The 22,803-nt window shown below is 44.4% G+C and overlaps 1 long non-coding RNA gene and 3 gene segments (V, D, J or C); all 4 read left to right on the plus strand.

Annotated features, from left to right (window-relative positions):
* Positions 1-779: 779 nt before the first annotated feature.
* Positions 780-4,258, plus strand: LOC120231567. The gene is made up of 3 exons (XR_005528352.1): positions 780-893; positions 2,640-2,732; positions 3,949-4,258. It is a non-coding gene; the product is annotated as an uncharacterized LOC120231567 (long non-coding RNA).
* A 2,201-nt stretch (positions 4,259-6,459) lies between these two features.
* On the plus strand, positions 6,460-7,315 carry LOC120231552. The segment is given in 2 exon segments: positions 6,460-6,525; positions 6,933-7,315. Coding segments are annotated over 2 exon segments (432 nt in total).
* Positions 7,316-9,733: 2,418 nt separating this feature from the next.
* On the plus strand, positions 9,734-10,512 carry LOC120231553. The segment is given in 2 exon segments: positions 9,734-9,782; positions 10,202-10,512. Coding segments are annotated over 2 exon segments (360 nt in total).
* Positions 10,513-18,306: 7,794 nt separating this feature from the next.
* On the plus strand, positions 18,307-19,450 carry LOC120231563. The segment is given in 2 exon segments: positions 18,307-18,651; positions 18,997-19,450. Coding segments are annotated over 2 exon segments (423 nt in total).
* Positions 19,451-22,803: the final 3,353 nt, after the last annotated feature.

The raw sequence follows: 22,803 nt of genomic DNA on the forward strand, positions 1-22,803 counted from the left end.
CTGGCCCCAGGGACAGGCTGCCTGCACCAGGGGCTGGACCTGCTGCAGCGCCCTCCTCTGCTCTGGGCCCCACTCGATGCTGCCTGACTTCATGTCACCTGGTCCCAGGGCCAGACCAGTCCTCCTAGAGGTGGATGGGTTTGTCCCAGCGTCAGGGACACCAAAGGTGATTCCTTCTGAGAGGCAAAGACAGACGCTAAACACAATGGAAGGGAAGATACCCTCAATCCTGGTCATGGGGTCCCCAGGCAGGGATCTCTCACCAACAAGGAAAAATATTTTATGGAAATAATCAGTCTAAAATTTTACTGAGGGCTGCTGGAATGCTAGACCATAAGAGAGCCGCTGTGTGGGTTGAGGTTGATCCCTGCTCACTAGGGTAAGAATAGGAAATGTGGGGGGAAATGTGCCCGAGGAGGGCCTCATCAATTATTACAGCCTATAGTTTTCTGTGAAATCTCATAAATCCATCATGTGACTGCTCCAGGAGACTCAGAACTCATTCATTCTATTTTTCTTTTATTTTGTATATTGTTTCTTTTATTTCTGATCCTTATTCTGTGCAAGGCCGAGTAGGTGCTTTAGAAAAATCAACGTGCAGATTTCTGGAAGCACTGCTAAGTGAAGGCAGGTGAGGCTTCAAGCAGCATTTGAACCTTGGGTGCCCCTGGGCTCCTGCTACAAAAGGCCAAATGGATGTAAAGGTCACTGTGCGCAGCTGTGGCTCCCATAGGTCACTCTGTCACTCTCTTCATTTACTGATGCAGACGGAACCTGTATGTCCCTTTAGGGCACAGAGTGGCCACTGAATACTCCATTCAGCTCTTGCCTCTTGGTCTGAAGTTCGTTTTGTGTTAACTGAGATCAGAAGAAGGGGTCAAAGGGAATTTCAGGTAATTTTTAAAAATCAGTTTAAGTGATTTAACCTGATCTTTATTATTCTAGAGGGTTTAATATTCTCTTCAAAATTTGTATAAACATTTTGTAGATTCTTGAAAGAGCTGAATATGGAAGAGTGAATTTGAGATTCGCATCTTATAGTATCCATTTTTCTGCAAATAGACCAGCTTTTCTAAATAAAAAAGAAACAAAGAAAATTATTTTTTTCCTAGAATACTAAATTCAATTTCTCTCTTCCAAGTCTCAAATTCTTTCTTTAACAGAACTTCAACTAAGTTTAAAAGGCTAGAATCATTATGTCTCAAGCAAACCAGGCTTTCTACAAGGTCCCAACAGGCGGTGTAAGCAATTATTAAATTTGCAGACAAGCTGTGGCTTTGAGACCATTAGAGCCGTGACTCCCCTTTCTGCCAGGGCGAGCCTAGGGCAGGTCTTAGAGGAGGTGAAAACTTACCAGGCAGAGAAGCTCGGATGGCAATAGAGTTATTATCTTACTCTGCCCGGTTAGTCTGCACACAGCAGAGTTTCACACTGACAGACAAAATGCCTTCATCTCCAGCACATGAACTGTGTACCTGTATGTGATTTTTTATACTGATTTCAAAAAAAGGAAACAAAACTAAGACAAATAGTTGGATACAGATTCATAATCAGCAGAGGAAGAGTAAGGTCTTGGGATTCAGAGAAGTCAGGTGGGTACACATGCCTGGTCTCTCAGGGCTTTGAGAGAACCTCTCTGCTCGGAGGATGAAACACATGCATGAGCCTCCCCGACCTCCCTGTACCCCGGGAGTCATCCTATCATGGGTAAAACATTGTAGTTGTTGTGAAGAGACAGACATATTTAATCCCAGGGGCCTCAGGGGCAGGACTCCCCTCCAGGTCACCTACGGTTCGAGGTGTCCTCTTTGGCCGGGTTGATCTCAGTTCTCTGACAATGACGTCACCGGATCTTTAATCAGGATGTACCTCCATTCGTGTCCATGGAGGGAGGAGGCCTCTGTGAGTCTCTAACCCTGATCAAAACAGCGTGGGTTTGGACTGTTTGGACCCACAAAGTGTACAGCACACATGCCCACAATGTGGGAGAGTCTCTTACTCTTCACCTGTGACAGGACACAGACTCAGAAGTGCCCCCTGCAACACTGCCTTCCCACATCACACTCATGCTTCTAGTGTCATTGAGCCTGAACTAATCTCCTCCAACACGGACAAAACTAAAGCAACACCCACCTGTGTAAGATTGTTTCTCAATCAGCTGCTGATGGTCAAATATAGACACACAGAGCTGCTCTGTCCCCCACACACGCCCCACATGTCCCTTCACCAGATGTAAGCATTTGTGTCCAGGCTGCAATGACCAACCTGGCTCATGGGTACTTTTGGTGTCCAGGGCACAGGATGGGGTCTGTTAGAATTAAGAGCATCACACTTTCTCTCTACAGGGAGTATAGGAAAGACGTGAAGCCTGTGTGACCAATTTTATAGAAAGTTACGTGTGTGGTGTATTTCAGGGCTACAGATTATGTGATAAAACAGCAGCCAGAATCAGAGACTCTTACAGATTTTACATTAAACTCAAAGTAAATAACAAAACTGCCTGAAACTGAAGCATTGTAAAGACTACTTTGTAAGAGTAGCCTTTCAGGCATTGATTGGTAACAAAAGAAAATACATGTTTCTCATTGTTCCTTTTTTTGTCACAATCCACGTTTCCAATTTGGGTGGTCTTCTCCAAGCCTGCCAGAACAAAGTACCACAAAGCTGGACGTCAAAAGGGCAATACTCTCCAGTGCTGGAGCTCTGGGGTCACAACTTCTGGAATAATGCTGGTGAGCTGCTCTGACCCAGCACCCAGGTCCCTAGTGAGCACCTTCAATGCAAGTGCATGGAAATGTGCAGGATACACTGAAAGTTGAAGGGAGTGAATCCTGTTTCTCTTGTTCTAACACACAGAACCTTCTTCTAAACTGGGAACTCATGGCTGTGGCTGCACAAAATACATGAAAAGAGAGAGTATATGTGGGAAGAGATTTTCCATAACTATGCAGAAAAAAATAATTTAAAATTATGCCTTGATCCTTCCGTTCCACTATATTTATTACCAGAAACATACATTTCTTTTGCCCTTTCCTCCTGTCTTTAACAGAGCTAGATACCAGTGGAGAACACTTTTGCACTGGGTGGTGGGGACAAACTGGTGCGGCCACTCTGGAAAACACTATGGAGGTTCCTCAGAAAATTAATAATAGAGCTGGGCTGAGACCAAGCAATGACACCTCTAGGTATTCATTCAAAGGATACAAACATGCTGATTCAAAGGGGTACATGCCCTTAAATGTTTATAGCAGCGCTAGCAACAATAGCCAAACTATGGAAAGAGCCCAAATGTCCATCAATTGATGAATAGATAAAGAAGACACACACACACACACACACACACACACACACACACACACAGAGACAGAAAGAATGGAGTATTATTCAGCAATCAAAAGAATGAAATCTTGCCACTTGCAACAACATGGATGAAACTAGAGAGTATTAAGCTAAGTGTAATAAGTCAGTCAGAGAAAGACAAATGTCATGTGACTTCACTCATATGTGGAATTAAGAAACAAGACAGATGAACATAGGCCAAGGGAAGAAAAAATAAGATGAAAACAGAGAGGAAGGCAAACCACAGTGACTCTTAAATGTAGAGAACAAACTAAGGGTTGCTGGAAGGGTGTTGAGTGAGGGAATGGGCCAATTGCGGGATGGGCATTAAGGAGGGCACTTGCTGGAATGAGCACTGGGTGTTATATTTATATGATGAATCACTAAATTCTAGTCTTGCCACCAGTATAGCACTATATGTTAACTACCTTGGATTTAAATTTTAAAATAAGTAAAACAAACGCATACACAAACAGAACTATCAGCTCTCTAAGTGACGTACAGAGATTTTATTTTATTTTTTCTGGTGTGGTCAAGATCTTCTGACCTGAGTGCTTTAGGGAGTTTCATTCACAGGGCCTAACACTTGTATCCAGCTTTCTCCAACAGCAGACCCCAGACCTCTCGGGAACTACCTCCAGTCACTACAGTTATCTGGAGAAAATTCTGGGGGTCACTAGCAGTGGAGGTGGGAGCTCTTGATTTCTCTAGACCAGCGGGAGCCAGGCAAGATCATTAAATGCAGTGAAGCTGAGATCCAACCAGAACTGAGAACCTGACGTCCTGCTTTCCTGTGCACGTGTCACCCTGTGTTCCCGGCCCTTCCCAGGGGCGTGGGGGAGGCCAGCGGTACAGAGAAGACAGAAACAACAGCAGACATCACCACTGAGAGAGTAAAATAAAATGTGTTGCACATACAGACTGATTGAGTCTCTGCGGACTCCAATTCTCCTCTGCAGTCGCCGCATTGCTAAAGTGCTGGGCGACGAAACCTTGGGCGGCCTCTGTAGTGTCCAGATCCCAGATATGGTGGGTGAACAGCAGTTCAGAAACCGCTGACATCTGACTTAAATGTTGGCATCACTCCCTAATGTGGCCACACTCTGCCATAGAGCCCGGATAGCAATTATGACTTGTTACAGACGTCGGAAATAAAACAGGTTTGAAAGTGTACAGGAAGGAAGGTCACTTTATGCTCTAAATGACAGGGTACCATAACAGGAAAAACAACTCAAGATGTCTCCCTGCACATGGCCGCAAGAGGGCGCCCATGGACCATGGGACGCCAGAAGGGTCTTGGTTGTGTCTAGGGATCATGGTCAAAGCCCAGACTGACTTAACATGTGATTATTATTTCTTATTATCACTAAATAGTGCTGGAGACCCGCTCCAGCAGGTCCAGGGGTCCCAGAAGGATGGATGGTGTTGGCGAAAGAGAGAGTGAGAGAACCCCGAGATTCTTTCTGATCACCAAGGCAGGCATCTCTGCACTGTCGGTTTTGGTGTCTTTATTGCAAGGTCCAACGACAACATGAGATCAGAAAAAGGAATTTTTACAATGGAAAAGTCTGTGATAAGATGCTTTGAAAAGTGTACAAGAACAGGTTTTTCAGAAGTATTCTTGCAGAATTACCCCAATCACAGTGAGGTTGAGTAAATCTTACAACTACAGAAATAACAGGGAGTTCTTAGTGAAAAACAGGACAACATACATATCCTAAGTTAATAACGCTAGGATTAGGACGTAGGTTAAGTTGTACATAGATAGGCTAGGAGTCATTCTGTCTGGCTCACGAGAGGATGAATGTTTGTGAGCTGGTTAATAAACTTTTTTGTCTTAATGCTGAATGTCTAAACACTATGGAGGCCCTAAATGTGTTAGCCTTTGTTGTGGGGTTATGTTTTAGCTACTCTTATCTATCCCCATCCCAGCCACCAGTGTAAGGGAGGGTGTTTGTGGAAAGTAGGCCTTAGGGAAGGGACTGTCATACATCACCAGTTAGAAAAGGTAGAAGTATTAACTTAAGCTCTGCCCTTATCTGTTCCTTAACTCTAAATTAGGCTCTTTGTTTTAGGGCCAGGCTCAATGGTAACTCTTGTGTTCTTAACCCCCTTTATGATCTAAGTCTTAGATTTACAAGGTCCATAATAGGAAGAGCCTTTTGACAATCATCCACAATGCTTTCATCTGAAATCTCTTTTGAAAAGGCAGGAATATGCTTTTCCTTAGGACGTATCTGTGTGGGGAATATCGGTCTGATTTGGAATATTGTGAGGCCTGGTCAATACCAGCAGCTCGTTTCCAATATGAGCCAGTAGTAGCAGAAGGAGATACCAGTTGTCGCTTCTCATGGCAGGAGCGTTGCAAACACTGCTATTTCCCCCCTGTGACTGTGTCATCCAGCGAGGCCGGTGAGGCACCCAGCACTAGGTACTTATGGTTTCAGGTCTCACATTTAAGTCTTTAATGCATTTTGAGTTTATTTTTGTGTGTGGTGCAAGAAATGCGTCCAGTGTCATTCTTTTGCATGTAGGTGTCCAGATTTCCCAGCACTGTTTTTTGAAGAGCCTTCCCCCATTGTATGTCCTTGCCTCCTTTGTCATAGGTGAATGGACTTGATAAACAAGGGTTTATTACTGGGCTCTCTGTTCTGTTCCATTGATCTATGTGTCTATGCTTTGTGCTAGTACCGTACTGTTTTGATTACTATAGCTTTGTAGTCTAGTTAGAAACCTAGGATGGTGATACTTCCAGCTTTGTTCTTCTTTCTCAAGGTCGCTCTGGCCATTCAAGGTGAAACTATTCACATAGAAGTGTAAACTGTACCTGAGAAAAAGCTAAAAAACTAGAAATATGACAGGGCAAACAGAACGAAACATTTGAATATGTCTCTTCTCCCACTCAGGAAGCAGAGACTGTATCTCGATTAGTTTTGCTCCAAACACAGAAAATCTTTTCTGTTGCTTTACTCACATGAGAGGCCATACCCCCCTCCTGCTGGCTCTTTATACATGGCTGCATCCACAGCGGATTTGCATAGCGTCCCCTGGGAAGGACCTTCCTTTGCAAGTCTGAGATAAAAGATCAGCTCTCAAGGTGTCTGGACTTAGCAGGGCTCATCCACGTAACTCTCAGGATGAGGTTTCCTGCTCAGCTCCTGGGGCTCTTCCTGCTCTGGACGCCAGGTGAGGGCAGAGTGCCCAAAGAGGAAGGAAATCGGGCTGGTGGGGGGGCTCGGAGGGGACACTGCTTCCCACACAAACCTTGTTGGCCTGAGGGCTGAGTGGTCTTGCCCTGTGGGACGTGGCAGGTGAACGTTAGATCTGAAAGAGAGGAATATTCTGGAAGGAACAGGACATGTGTGTACTCTGCTAATTACTTAAGCACCAAAGGGGGGTGGCTTAGGTAACTGCTAGAGACCCTTTTATGTCCTGCAAATCTCTGGTTCTTTCTTGAAAGTAGGAAGTTTTGAGTCCTGATCAAATTCATGTACTATGCAATTTTTAAGTCTGAAATAAACAGTAAAAGGGAAATTATGAACTTTTCTCACAAAGTTTGCACATAACCTTGCACTTCTCTCTTCTTCCTTTAGGATCCAGTGGGGATGTCGTGCTGACTCAGACCCCGGGGTCCCTGCCCGTCACCCTTGGACAGCCGGCCTCCATCTCCTGCAGGGCCAGTCAGAGTCTCAAGGACAGTGATGGAGACAGCCTTTTAAACTGGTACCTGCAGACGCCAGGCCAGTCTCCACGGTGCCTGATCTATTGGGCTTCCAACCGGGCCTCTGGGGTCCCAGACAGGTTCAGTGGCAGCGGGTCAGGGACAGATTTCACCCTGAGAATCAGCCGGGTGGAGGCTGAGGATGTTGGAGTTTATTACTGCATGCAAGCTACACACGATCCTCCCACAGTGATTCAGCCCCGAACACAAACCTCTCTGTGTGGCGTGTCACCACCCTCCACGTGTGTTGCTTGAGTGGGGAGCAGGCACAGCAGAGCCTCCATTGTCCTAAGAGGCAGGTGCTGGGGATGTCAGGGCATCACATGCAGCTGAGGGCTCTGGACCGTGTGGTGGCCCCTCAGCTGCACCAGCCCAGCACAGCAGGACCCGCCCCAGAGCAGAGGTGATCGATGTGCCCTCTGAGCTGTACGAGGGAAGGGAGAGTAGACCTGAACCCCATGACACCCCCCCCACCTGTGTGCATGGGTCAAGGACATGAATTCATCTGAAGAGTCAGAAAATGGAGGAATATTTGTGACAACACAAGTTGAATATATTTGGAGCTAACAAACTTTGCTATTTTTCAGTACCATAATATTTGGTATCGTGCAGATATTATTTTTCTTTTTTGCATGTTCTGAACTTCTTCATTACCAGTTACATGAATCCCTCTTGTACAGTGTTCTCCAGCCAATGTTCCATGCACACTATTCCACAGCAAGCATGGCTGAGAACGCTTTGTCAGAGCGTTGTTTAAGGACCCAAACACACTGTTGTAACTTCATAGCACAGATGAGCTTCTGCTCCTGTAAAGAAGATGCGGTCATTACACACAATGGACGTCACTCACCACAGAAGAGAATGAAGTACTGCATTTGCAACAACATGGGTGACCCATGATGGTATTATGGTAGGTGACTTACGTCAGATGGAGAAGGACAAATACCATATGATTAGGATTTCATTTATATATGGAATCTAAAAAGCAAATCAAAGGAAAGACATCAAAAGACATATAAACAGACAGATAGATACAGAGAACAAACTGGTGGTTGCCAGATGGGAAGCAGGCAAAGGGAATGGAAAAAAGGGGCTAAAACATGAGAGGCCCAGCCTTCCGGTTACGAAACAGTAAGTCACTGTGATGAAAGCACAGGGAACACAGTCAGTGCTCTTGTCATAGTGTCCATGGGGACAGATGACAGCTACACCTGTGAGCACAGCATAGCCTATGGGCTGGTGTTATCTCTATGTCATACACCTGAGCCCAATGTCACATTGTGTATCTCCATACTTCAGTAAAACTACAACAACAACAAACATGAACATGCATGCATGCGTGCACAACCAGAAGAACCTATCCAGGAAGATTTTATTTGTCTCAATGACCTTTTTCTGAAGACAAAGGGAGTTCTCAGAATTGCTAAGTAGATTTGAGAAAACAAACCAAGCTTAATAATGTAGAGCATAGAATGTACCTCACAGACCACAGGAAGTGTAAGAATGACATGAAATTTGTTTCAAAAAAGGGATCATTTTAAGATCACCTAGCCTAAATATTCCTTTGGAGATGACAATTTTGGTACAATATTGACAAAATATATTTCATGCAATAGATAAACACATTAGTTTTACAGAAGATGGTCTTCCCTAAAAATGAACTGTATTGTATGTTCTGTTGAAAATGTAAATAAATTATATGCTTTGAGTAGATGGCTATTAAAATAGCGTTCAAACATTATATCTGACCTAACTTGGGCTCATAACAATTACCTATCATAACACAGTGCTTTAGAAGTAAAAGAATGATTTAGGGGCACCTAAGTGGCTCAGTCGGTTAAGAGTCCAACTATGGCTCAGGTCATGAACTCACAGTTGGTGAGTTCGAGCCCCGCATCAGGCTTGGTGCTTTCAGTGTATAGCCTTCTTGGGATTCTCTGTCTATGTCTCTCTCTATGCCCCTCCTCTGGTAATGCTCTCTCTCCTCTCTGTCTTTCTCTCAAAATAAATAAATGAACTTTTTTTAAAAAGTTAAAAAAAAAAAAGAACAACAACAAGGTGTCAGTGTATTTCCACCCACATTCACAGTGGACACACAGGTCCATCCTAAATTGTTCTCATCCATCCCATGGTCACAGGTATAGAGTCGGGGGAAGTTGCCCAAGTCTAGGAGCAGGACACCGGGGGACCCTGCAGTGTCACATCCCCAAACATAAACCTCCCCAGAAGGCTCGCCTCTCAGGGTGGCAGCAGCGGTGGTACCAGAGGACCAAAAGCTCTGATGGCCATTCCTGATGCCGCCTCCCCCATCCCCTGAGATGGCCCCAGGGCACACATGTCTGCCCTGCCCCCACGCTGTCTCTGAGTGCAGGCAGAGTGAGCACTGAGTCCCTGCATGACCCACAGTCACGTGGGATCACGTTCTCATTCCTGCAGATTGTGTGGACTTGACTTTATAGGTTTTCTCCCAGACACAGAAGACCTTATATCACACTTTGCTCAAAGGTAGGCCCCTCCCACAACCTTCCAGCCCTTTCTGCACCACAACCTGCTGCACCCTCAAGGGGATTTGCATAGTGTCCCCCAGGGAGGACCTTCCCCTTAAAGTCTGGATAATAGGTCAACTTGAATCTGGATTTGATTTGTCAGGACTCCTCAGGTCAACTCCTCAAAATGAGGTTCCCTGCTCAGCTCCTGGGGCTGCTAGTGCTTTGGTTCCCTGGTAAGGACAGAGGGAGTGGGAAAGGAGAGCCAGGACGGGAGCGTGAGTTCAGGGGACAACACTGTCCCCAGGTGTATTCTGTGTGCGTGTCAGACATGTGTGACTCGTCCTTCGGGATGGGGCAGGTGAGGTTTAGATCTGTGAGAGTGAGGATGTTTCCAGAAGGAACAAGGGCCTGGGCACTAGTGAAGGACTGTGACACAGAAGGTGGGGAGGCAGTCAGCGATGGTTAGACATCTCTCTCCTCTTCACAGATGTCACGTTCATTATTGCGATTGTGCATTTTTGGTGCCTGCTGGAAGTCACAAGTAATGGGAGAAACACAAAGTCATATTTTAGCTACATTAAATGGGAGGGAAACAATGAAACTTGCTAAAAATATTTGAATCTGACTTGGCACTTCTCTGTCCTTTCTTTAGGATCCAGTGGGGATATTGTGCTCACCCAGACCCCTCTGTCCCTGCCCGTCACCCCTGGACAGCCGGCCTCCATCTCCTGCAGGGCCAGTCAGAGCCTCCTTCACAGTAATGGAAACACCTATCTGTACTGGTTCCTGCAGAAGTCAGGCCAGTCTCCACGGTGCCTGATCTATGGGGTTCTTGACAGGTTCAGTGGCAGCGGGTCAGGGACAGATTTCACCCTGAAAATCAGCAGGGTGGAGGCTGAGGATGTTGGAGTTTATTACTGCATGCAAGCTCTACAATCTCCTTGCACAGTGGTTCAGCCCTGAACACAAACCTCCCTTCCTGGGCAGTCAGCTGCCCCACCTGGTCTGAGGCTGTGTGAGAGGAAGGTGCTGGAGACTCGGGGACAGCCTGCAGCTGCGCAGTAAGGCCCCTCAGCGGCACAGCCTGGGGGCAGAACCAGCAGGGAAATGGCAGGCGATCCTGTCCTGTGAGGAATGGGCCACTGTGAAGGGAAGAGCCAATGACAGCCCCGCCCCATCCCCGGTCCTCCACCTGTGCTTTCAGTTAAATGTCACCAGTCTAGTCACCAGTCAAGTCACATAGATATTTGGTGACTGATTAATCCATACTGGAGATGAACAGTGTGGGATATATTTTCCACAGCATCGTTTGCTAATATTGGTAATGGTGGTATTTCTCACTGTCTCTTTTTCTCACTTCTCTGCTACTTTCCCTACCCCTCCATTCATATGTTGAAGAGAGCGCCCTGCTCAAGCTCCGTCCCTGAGAGTATGGATGAGAACTATTAATAAGCATGTTTAATTCTGATCCAATTAACTTTTTGGAAATTTTCTGAAATGTAAGATTCCAGTACCAAGATTCTTTGTTTTCCCTCCACTGCATTTTTTCTAAGTGAAGTGGAGATTCTTGCAATTTCAAACGTGATGACTCTGAAAAATCTATTTTGGGGAAATGTATAGTAAATTCATGCATTGGGTATATTCCCTTCAATAGAATCGTGACCTTCAATGTGAACCTGCCCTGCTCACGGGTCTTGCCTTTAGGTCCTCACACACATGACAAAAGCAAGAGTGATTAAATCCACATGTATCTAATCCTGTGCCTAGTTTAGAAAATAAAGTATATAGGGATGATTGCCTCTTCCAAGATAATAAATATCATGACAGGTACAATTAGATCCAATGTTTCAATTCTGGTTGCTATGACAGGCTGTGGGAAAACGTATACAGAAATCTAGCCACCCGGAACCCACACAGCATGGCAGCCTGGGTGATGGGTTTGAAACTCCTTTGCTAGGATGCATGTTCATCGTTATTGATTCAGACCTACAAACCCACTGCTTTCTTGTCTCCAACAAACTTTGGTAAACCGTACTTTCTTTCAACTCAGTAAACTCTCCGGTTTCCTTCTTTGTTTGTTCTGTTTCCCTTTTTATTCTTTCTGGACCTGACTTTTTACATGGCAATTTCTTACTTAGTTTTCAAATGTTTGGGGATTTTTTTGGATAACTTTCTGTTACTGGTTTTGAATATATTTCCCTGTCTCCGTTGAATAACTTTTTATGACTTGTATCCATTTTAATTTTACTGACATAGCTGGTGGCCCACATTGTGCACTATCACAGTGAATGCCCTGAGGGAATGTGTATTTTATGATCTTCAGCACTGCATCCTCCAACTATGAATTATATTCCCATGCTTGACTGATGTCACTGTTCAAGACCTCTGCGTCCTCACTAGCCCAGGGGCAGGACTCTCTGCACTGGGGACTGGACCTGCTGCAGCGCCCTCCTCTGCTCTGGCTGCATTGGAAGCCACCTGACTTCATGTCACCAGGTCCCAGGGCCAGACCAGTCCTCCTAGAGGTGGATGGGCTTGCCCAGCGTCAGGGACACCAAAGGTGATTCCTTCTGAGAGGCAAAGACAGACGCTAAACACAATGGAAGGGGAGGTGCCCCCAGTCCTGGTCATGGGGTCCCCAGGCTAGATCTCTCACCAATGGGAAAAACATTTTATGGAAATAATCAGTCTAAAATTTTATCGAGGGCGGCTGGAATGCTAGAACATAAGAGAGCCGCTGTGTGGGTTGAGGTTGATCCCCACTCACTAGGGTAAGAATAGGAAATGTGGGGGGAAATGTGCCCGAGGAGGGTCTCATCAATTATTACAGCCTATAGTTTTCTGTGAAATCTCATAATTCCATCATGTGACTGCTCCAGGGGACTCAGAACTCATTCATTCTATTTTTATGTTATTTTGTATTTTATTTCTGATCCTTATTCTGTGCAAGGCTGAGTAGGTGTTTTAGAAGAGTCAATGTGCAGATTTCTGGAAGCACTACTAAGTGAAGGCAGGTGAGGCTTCAAGCAGCACTTGAACCTTGGGTGCCCCTGGGCTCCTGCTACAAAAGGCCAAATGGATGTAAAGGTCACTGGTGCGCAGCTGTGGCTCCCATAGGTCACACTGTCACCCTCTTCATTTACTGATGCAGACGGAACTTCTATGTCCCTTATAGGGCACGGAGTGGCCACTGAATACTTCATTCAGCTCTTGCCTCTTTCTTGGTCTGAAGTTCGATTTGTGTTAAGAACTGAATAAAAGGAGGTCAAAAGGAATTTTTGGCAATTTTTAAAAATCAGTTTAAGTGATTTAACCTGATCTTTAATATTCTAGAGGGTTTAATATCCTCTTCTTCAAAATTTGTATAAGCATTTTGTAGATTCGTGAAAGAGCTGAATATGGAAGAAACAGTGCATTTGAGATTATCAGCTTATAATCTCCATTTTTCTGCATTTAGACTAGCTTTTCTAAATACAAAAAATCCAAAGAATATTCTTTTTTCCTGGAATAGAAAATGCAATTTCTCTCTTCCAAGTCTCAAATTCTTTGTTCAAAGGCAGCCTCAACTTAAATTTAAAAGATAAAGATGCTCACATCTCGGGGCGCCTGGGTGGCTTAGTCGGTTAAGCGTCAAACTTTCGCTTAGGTCATGATCTCGCGGTTAGTGGTTTCGAGCCCCGCATCGGGCTCTGTGCTGCCAGCTCAGAGCCTGGAGCCTGTTTCGGAGTCTGTGTCTCCCTCTCTCTCTGACCCTCCCCTGCTCACGCTATCTCTCTCTCTCTCTCTCCTAGAAATAAATAAAAATATTAAAAAAAAAAAGATGCTCACATCTCATGTGAACCAGTCTTTTACAAGGTGCTAACAGGGGGTGTAAACAATTATTAAATTTGCAGACAAGCTGTGGCTTCCAGACCATTGGAGCAGGGACTCCCCTTTCTTCCAGGGCGAGCCTAGGGCAGGTCTTAGAGGAGGTGAAAACTTGCCAGGCAGAGAAGCTGGGGTGGCAATAGAAGTACTGTCTTACTTTACCTGGTTAGTCTGCACACGGCAGAGTTTCACACTGACAGACAAAATGTCTTGTGTCCAGCACACGATTCTCCCACCTGATGGATGAACTGTGTGCCTCTCTACTGCTATGCTGACACACAGAGACCACCCAAGACCACTGAAGTCGAATTAAGGGTGTCATTATTACCAGCCCGGGCCACACAGAGTTAACACAGAACTTTAAATGTGCGCCCCGAGTACAAGGATTTAGAGCTTTTTATAATGAGCAAGAGTCGAGTGGGCAGTACAGAAGCAGAATTGAGCGGCTATTGTAAAAAGGCTACAAAGTGATAAAGAGAGCAGCCATTATCCTGCTGAGTAGGGAAACACTGGTTATTTTGAATGCATGGCCTTTGGTTTGGGGCAGTTTCAAGGGAATAGCCGGGATCTCAAGGACACAGTATGCAAACTGTGTCATAAATAACCCTTAATAGGGAACCTTAACCCTTATCTTCTTATTTGTGATTTTTCCTTGCACCTGGGGATAGTCACAAAGCCGTCCGAGTGCAAGTCCAGAGGGTACACTCTGGGTCAAGATGGAAGGACTGAGGCTAAATTCATGTGCAACAGTAGGATTTTTATATTGATTTCAAGAAAAAGGAAACAAAACTGAGAGAAATAGTTGGATACAGATTCATAATCAGCAGAGGAAGAGTAAGGTCTTGAGGATTCAGAAAAGTCAGGTGTGTAAACATACCTGGCTCCCTCAGAGAACCTCTCTGCTCGGACAATGAAACACATGCATGAGCCTCCCCGACCCCGCTGTGCACCGGGAGTCGCCCTCCTGTGGGTAAAACATGTAAAACACTGTAGTTGTTCAGAAGAGATGGATACATTTAATACCAGGGGCCTCAGGGGCAGGACTCCCCTCTAGTTCACCTATGGTTGGGGGTGTTCCCAATGGCCAGGTTGATCTCAGTGCTCTGAGAATGACGTCACCGGATCTTTAATCATGATGTACCTCCATTTGTGTCCATGGAGGGGGCAGGCCTCTGTGTGTGTCTGAGCTTCAACAAAACAGCTTGGGTTTGGGTTGTTTGGACCCACGAAGGGTACAGCACACATGCCCACAATGTGGGAGAGTCTCTTATTCCCCACCTGTGACAGGACACAGACTCAGAGGTGCCCCCTGCAAGACTCCCTTCCCACGTCACACTCACACTTACAGTGTCATTGAGCCTGAAATAATCTCCTCCGACAAAACACACAAAACTAAAGCAACACCCACTTGTGTAAGATTTTTTTCTCCATCAGTTGCTGAGGGTTAAGTATACAGATACAGAGCTACTCTGTCCACCCCCCCCCACCCCCCACATGTCCCTTCACCAGATGTAACCATTTGTGTCCAGGCCTGATGACCGACTTGGCTACTGGGCAGTTTTGGTGTCCAGGGCACAGGATGGTCTGTTAGAATTAAGAGCATCACACTTTCTGTCTACAGGGAGTATAGGAAAGACGTACAGCCCGTGTGACCAATTCTATAGAAAGTTACGTGTGTGGTGTATTTCAGGGCTACAGATTATGTGATAAAACAACACCCAGAAAAAGAGGCTATTAAAGATTTTACCTGAAGTTTGCAGAGAAAAACAAACTGTCTGAAACTGAAGATTCCTAAGGAATACTTTGTAAGAGTAGCCTTTTCAAGCATTGATTTGTAACAAAAGAAAACACACGTTTCTCACTGTTACTCTTTTTCTCCCAATCCAAGTTACCAATTTGGGGGATTCGTCTCCACGCCTGCCAGAACAAAGCTCCACAAAGTTGGGGGTCAAAAGGGCACCATTCTTCAATGCTGGAGCTCTGGAGGCATGAAGTCTGAAATCAATGCTATGGAGCACCTCTGACCCAGCACCCAGGTCCCTAGTGAGCGTCTCTGATGCAAGTCCATGGAAATGTCCAGGATACACTAAACTTGAAGGGAATGAATCCTGTTTCTCTTGTTCTAACACACAGAACCTCCTATTAAACTGGGAACTCATGGCGGTGGCCGTGCAAAATATATGACAAGAAAGAGTCGATGTGGGAAGAGATTTTGTAGAACCATTCAGTGAAACTAATTTAAAATTATTCCTTGGTCATTTTCTTCCATCATATTTACTCCCCAAAACATACATTTCTTTTGTCCTTCCCTCTTGTCTTCAACAGAGCTAGATACCAGTAGAGAACAATTTTGCACTGCTGGTGGGAATGCAAACTGGTGCAGCCACTGTGGAAAACAGTATGGACGTTCCTCAAAGAATTAAAACTAGAGTTGGGCTAACACTGTGCAATTGCACTGCTAGGGATTATCCAAAGAATGCAAAAATGCTGATGTGAAGGGGCACGTGCATCCCAGTGTTTATAACAGCGCTATCAACAGTAGCCAAACTATGGAAACAGCCCAAATGTCCATCGACTGATAAATGCACAAGGAAGCTGTGGTAGATATATTCACAGTGGAATAATACAATACAGACATCAAAAATGTGTGCTTTCCTTTTTGAACAAAGTGGATGGAACTGGAGTGTATTCTTCTAAGCATAGTAAGTCAGCCACAGAAAGACACATATCATATGACTTCACTCATACGTGGAATTTAAGAAACAAAACCGATGAACCTAGGGCAAGGGAGGGAAAAATAAGATTAGAACATAGACGGAGGTAAGCCATAAGAGACTCTTAAATGTAGAGAACAACCTGAGGATTCTTGGGGGGTTGTTGAGTGGGGGACAGGCTAAATGGGGGGTGGGCATATAAGGAGGGCGCTTGTTGGGATGAGCACTGGGTATTATATGAAGAGATGAAAACCTAAACTTTACTCTTGAAACCATCATAACACTATATGTTAACTACCTTGGGTTTAAATTTTAAAATAAGTAAAACAAAGTCTTTTTTATCAGAAAAGAATTCTTCTTTTTGAATTTTCCAAATTCTTAAAGCCAACAAATGGAGATAAAACAACCAGTTAAAATGGCAGACATTTAAGGAGGAATCAATTAATTTTCACAGGAGGTAGTAATATTTTATCAAAATAAGTGTCTTAAAATATTTTGTAAGTGATAGTATTTTAAGAATCAATGTGTAATTAAACAAAAGCATGACAGGTGTCTTGCTGCTATTCATTTCCCCATAAATTGTGTTTCTATCCTGGAGAGTAGGTAAAACTGATTGATTTATACCTTTGCAGAATGACCCTTTAAAAGTAGGTGAAGATATATGATATTGTTCTTTTTCTGTTGTCATCTTTGTTTTCATGTACAATTCAATTTTTTTCTTCAGCTGCATATGTTTGTGAGTTCTTACTCCAAGATGATTAATTAGGGGTCTGATATTTTCTGAAGGAAGATTCAGAATTGAAGGAGGTAGCATAATAAATAAAACTAAAAGACACACAGAAGTTCCAAAAGGTAATGAAAAGAAAAAGGTAAATGAAATTGTTAGTCGTGAAATAGGAGAGACACTTATTGTATTCCTGTCTCCTTACCGTCATTTGTCACTGGCCACCCAGATTCTTCCCATAGAGCTCAACAGTGAAAAGCCTGTATCATTTTTACTGAATCATATTTTCCAATCTTGTTAAAAATTCTTATTTTGGAGGATTGCCCAGAAGAGAGTCAAGCCAAGCTCTCTTTGAGAAGCTCATGGAGACTGTGTTTATTTATGTTCTTTGGCAGTAAGTCTGACTTGGGGTTAGTTACCCAAGATGACCTAAGCCACACTCTGCTTTTTATCACTCTAGTCTTGCTTCTCTGTTTTGTTTTGGGTAAAAAAAAGACAGTGACTACCCTCATGGATGAATTAAAATCAGCTCCATTTACCACGAGCTGTTCAATCCATCCTGACTCAAGTCACTGACAAGGGACAGAGACTCAGGTGCCTGTCCTACTTGAATGCCCCGCAGCAGGGTATCCAGCTTGCCCTGAGCAGTGGCATATTTGGGGGAATCACAGAGAAACATCAGTCACAGGAAAGGGTTACCCCAGACATTCAAACAGTGTCTCCAGTTCTTGCTCTTCTCACATACAAATCTTTTGAACTCTATGTTCATGGCCATGGCCGTGACTCATTCAGGTCGGGGAGAGACTCAGGTTTTCACACAGAAGGAACGAGAACCTGGAAGGCCTGACAGAACCTGTCCTCCATGATGAGAAAGACTGTACGAGAAGAGATTTCTAACCACCACACAGAAAACACAGTCCTTGCTTCTGTGATTCCGCTCTCTTAGGAAGCCTTCCGTGAAGAAATTCCTTTGGTTTCTCTGGTACGTGTGAGGCAAGTATGATGGGAGGTACACCCGTCAGTGGATGTCCAGGTGCATGAATATTCCCTGCCTGGTGCATGAATCTTCCCTGTCCTCCTCTGACATGAATCGGGCTGTTAGCTCTCTATACGGAGGACACGGCCTGGTTTCCCTGTCAAGGCCTCTCTCTCCCAGAGTGCTTTCATGGTGCTTACCTCCCCACATGACCTACAATGGCAGTTTCTACACTTGCGTGTCACTTTCTGAACCCGTTACCCTGGGGACCACAGAGAGCTGACAACACTTGAAGGAGCAGAACACCCTCTGCTGGAGGAAACACCCTCTTGGTCACCAGCAGCATTGATGGAAACTATTTTGTCTGTAGATGAGCTGGCAGGAAGCCAAGAAGATGGCCCTTCACTTCCCAGTGGTTGAACCTAACTAGACACACATGTCCACATAATCAGTGTCTCTCTCCTTCCTAGAGAGTCAAGGCCAGTGCTCGGGTCCTCACCGCAGACCCAGATTTCCATGATCAGATCTTACTTCACACTCTGCAGGCAGAACAACTGTGTCTTTAGTGCTTTTCCTCCAACCCCACAACATGATTATGTGAATTTGTTCACATGATAAAGGCTGTACCCTCTGTTGGCTCTTTCAAATCTGCTGCAGCCACAGGACATTTGCATAGTGTCCCTAGGGAGGACCTTCCCTTGCAAGTCTGAGATAAAAGGTCACCTCTAAAATGGTCTTGACTTATGAGAGCTCATCAGTTCAACTTCACAAAATGAAATTCCCTGCTCAGCTCTTGGGGCTCTTCATGCTCTGGATCCCAGGTGAGTGCAGAGGGGGGATGAGAGAGGAGAATGGGGTGTGGAGGGTGAGCGAGAGTGACCCCACTGCTCCCCATGTGTACTCTGACCATAAATGTTCATGCTCCAAGGAAGAGAACTTGATCTTATGAGATTTAGACCACCTAAAATGAACAATGACCAGTGTTGGATGAAGACTTTGAAAAAGAAAGAATCACCTTTGTGCCTTGTAAATATTACTGTTTTCATTATGATGTGGGTCATTTTCTTTTTCAAAATGATTAACCTGAAGTAATTAACAAAAAGAAAATCACGAAAATGGCTTATAAGGTCTGTATGCATCCTTGACCTTCTCTCTCATTATTTTAGGATCCAGTGGGGATATTGTGATGACACAGAGCCCTCTGACCCTGCCCATCACCCCTGGACAGCCAGCCTCCGTCTCCTGCAGGGCCAGTCAGAGCCTCCTGCACAGTAATAGAATCAACTATTTAAATTGGTACCAGCAGAAGCCGGGCCAGTCTCCACAGCTCCTCATCTATACGGCTTCCAACTGGGCCTCTGGGGTCCCTGACAGGTTCAGTGGCAGTGGGTCAGGGACAGATTTCACCCTGAGAATCAGCAGGGTGGAGGCTGAGGACGTCGGGTTTTATTACTGCCAGCAAGCTCTACAAACTCCTCCCAGGGTGATTAAACGTTGAACGAAAACCTGCCTGGCTGGGGATTTCAACTGCCCCAAAGTGTTGCTTGTCTGGGTGGCCCACAGCAGGTCGTCCGAGTGTGTGTAAGTGGAAGACGTTGGACACCCCAGGGGACTAGATCGCAGCTGAGGGCCCCGTACCACGAGGACTTCGGTCCCCCTTGGGGCCCCACGTGCTAAGTTCCCATCAGGTGCCACAGCCTTCGGATGGCAGAAGCGGTCCTGCGATGGGTCTGTGGACTTACCATGGTTTCTGCTGGTTGTATTGTTAGGGATGAAGTCGGCCTCCCAGGCTGGGGCATGTTTGGCTTCGGGAAGTCCCGCCCCATGGTTTTCCAGGACGGAGAACATGTTTATGCTCCATCACCTACGTGCACAGTTGCTATAAATCCTTTGCAATCCTTCTTATATTAGACTTTTATTGTGTCCATGTTGGTAGATCCTGAAGTGGTATTGTGGTAAAAATGTACATTTCTTTGATGATCAAGACGTTGAAAATTTTTTTATCACGTTTATTTTTCATTATCCATTTGGATACCCTTTCTTTGGAAAGTGCTTGTTTTGCTTGTTTAAATTATATATTATGTATACTTCCATATCTTTGTAATGATATAATACATAATTTGCATGTTTATATATAAGTATATATAGCTTGTCTTTTCTCTTCTAGGGAGGTCCTTATACATTCAGAAATAAACTTTGTCATACTGGAGAATCCGCTCATGCTTCACGGCATGTCTGAACTCAGCTCAGGTCATAATCGTGAAGGACACGAGCATGAGCCACACATCTGGCTCTGTGCTGACAGCTCAGAGCCTGGACTTACCACAGATTCTGTGTCACTCTCTTTCTGTTCCATTCCGCACCACCCAACAGCATTCTGTGTCTCAAAAATAAATAAAAACATTTAAAATTTTTAAAAATATATTAAAACATTTCCCCCTTTAGAGACCAAAGGTACCCTCTTACGCTGTCTTCATGAAGCATAATTACTTTAATGCTTATGTGTAGGAATATGATCTTCCAATGACTCAAGCTTTTGCATAATGTGAGATGGGTCAAGCTTTTTATTTCCACTTCTATAATTCATTAAAAAGGAAAAATGACCAGTAATCCACCTTCCTGCCTTTGTTAGAAATTAAGGGCCTGTGTACACATGGGTCATTTCCTAGAGTTCCTGTTTTGTTCTATTTGTTTCTCTATCTTTTATACATCATATACACTACAGTGTTTTAGGCAGGTATATAATAACTTTTAAAACCTCATATTATTTGTTTTGTGACTTTATTTTGCTTCTTAGCAGTTTCTTGGATACTGTAGATCATAGAAATTTAACCTATATTAGAATATAATTTTTTTCAAATTCAAAAAAAGTCCTTTGGTAATTTTTATAGATTGCATTGAATATTTATATCAATTTGGGAAAGATGGAAACGTAATTAACATTGAGTCCTTTACTGTCTTAACATAGAAAATGTCTCTATATAGCAAAATCTCTAACTCGCTATTAATATTATATACATTTTCTTACATTTACTTTGAAAGACAGGAGAGAGAGAAAGAAAGAGAAAGTGAATGGGGAAGGACAAAGAGAGGGGGAGAGTGTGAATCTCAAGCAGGCTCCGTGCTATCAGTACAGAGCCCCACGTGGGGCTGGTTCTGTGAAATCATAACCAGAGCCTAATCAATAGTGGGACACTTAACTGACCGAGCCACCCAGCCACCTGAGATATTTTACAGATTGGCAGTGAATCCAAATCCTTTACTGAAATATTTCTAGCATTTTTTTCAGATTTTTAAATATTCACGTACACAATTTGTTATCATAAGTAAAGATTATCTAATGGAATATATTTAACAAGTTTTTACATTATGAAGACAAAATGCAGAGGGAGATACCACTGCATCCTATTTCTTGTCCTTTTTTTTTCCCCCTTATTCCTTTTTAACCTCAGGTATTTATGGTAGACTTAGGTGTGACTGTTTCCAGTCTCCTATCCTGGTTACATATGAGTCTTTTGTTCTTTACTAGGTGAAGGTTTATTGAGGAGACGGATCATGTGTCTTCCCTACAGACTCTGGCCTAGTGATGGGTGTCATAGTGTCAACTTCATGAGTGACAGTGAAGTCTCTCAGTCCAGACTCAGGACCCCACATCAGAAAATCCTGACAGTTGCTATACCACCACACAGCCATTAGATGGCAGACAGACCCCACAGTAAACCAAAGAAACATCGTCCTGATCTTAAAATGCTGAGAAGGCGAGAGTGATACTGTCCAGTTATCCCCCAGGAGCTCCGAAGGCTGAATGGGTTTCTGGTGTGATGGGGACACTGTTGTTTCCCCTAAGAAATTGTTTCCCATAAGAAATCTCTGACTTGGGGGAGCTGAGAGGTGTGTTTCTGTGTGTATCCACAGCTCATATATACCTTATGCTGTGTGTCTGTCCTTATATCTATGTATCTATGTATCTATCTATCATCTATGTATGTATGTATGTATGTATCTACTATCTATCTATCTAAATTTTTTTAAATGTTTTATTTATTTCTAGGAGAGAGAGAGAGAGACAGCATGAGCCAGGGAATGTCAGAGAGAGAGGGAGTCACAGACTGAAACAGGCTCCAGGCTCTGAGCTGGCAGTCAGCACAGAGCCCGACACGGGGCTCGAACCCACGAACCGCGAGATCATGACCTAAGCGAAAGTCGGACGCTTAACCGACTAAGCCACCCAGGCACCCCTCTGTCTATCTATCTAAATATCTAGGGCAAAAAAGAGATGAAAGACAGGATACACACCATGTTGTAACAAACGGTTACCAAAAATCGAACACTCACTTCCTAAAGCATAAAATTCTACTCCTTTAGTTCTCTACCTGTGAGTGATTCTTTCTCCCTGTGAAGGTCTTTTTACTTTCATCCTCCCAGAAAGTCCCAGGGTGAGTATAATTCATTGTTTAATGATTATTAAAGTGTCTTAAAACATTAACCTGGAAACAGCAGACACTAGAGGATCTAGAACTCTCTCTAGTTCATCCTGTGGTCAGGAGATACTCTGCCAATCAGCCGGAGTGGGGTGGCTCTGTTTCCTCCTGGACAGTAGCTGAGAGGAATCCAAGCAGGATGGTCATTCTCCTGACAGAAAGTGACTCGGGACACTCAAGTCCACATCTTTAGGGTCTCTGGAGCTTTCTCAAGACCAGGGCTGTGAGCGCTGTGTCTTCCCAGACACTCAGATCCTTCTTCACACACAGCAGTAAGGAATTTATCTCTGGTAGTTTCCATCCAAGCACAGAAAACATAGGAAGGTACTTTGCTCACAGGAGAGGTCCCTGTGGCCCTGCCTTTGGCTCTTTCCCCTCTGCCACACCCACCAGGGGATTTGCATGTGGTCCCCTGGGAGGCCCTGCCCTCTGACATAAAGCTCAGCTCTGCCCTTCTTTACCTGTGAGGACCCATCAGTTCTGCTTCTCACA

Source organism: Hyaena hyaena, unplaced genomic scaffold, assembly GCF_003009895.1.
Source record: "Hyaena hyaena isolate Hyena2069 unplaced genomic scaffold, ASM300989v1 scaffold_57, whole genome shotgun sequence".
In the NCBI taxonomy this organism is placed as follows: Eukaryota; Metazoa; Chordata; class Mammalia; order Carnivora; family Hyaenidae; genus Hyaena; species Hyaena hyaena.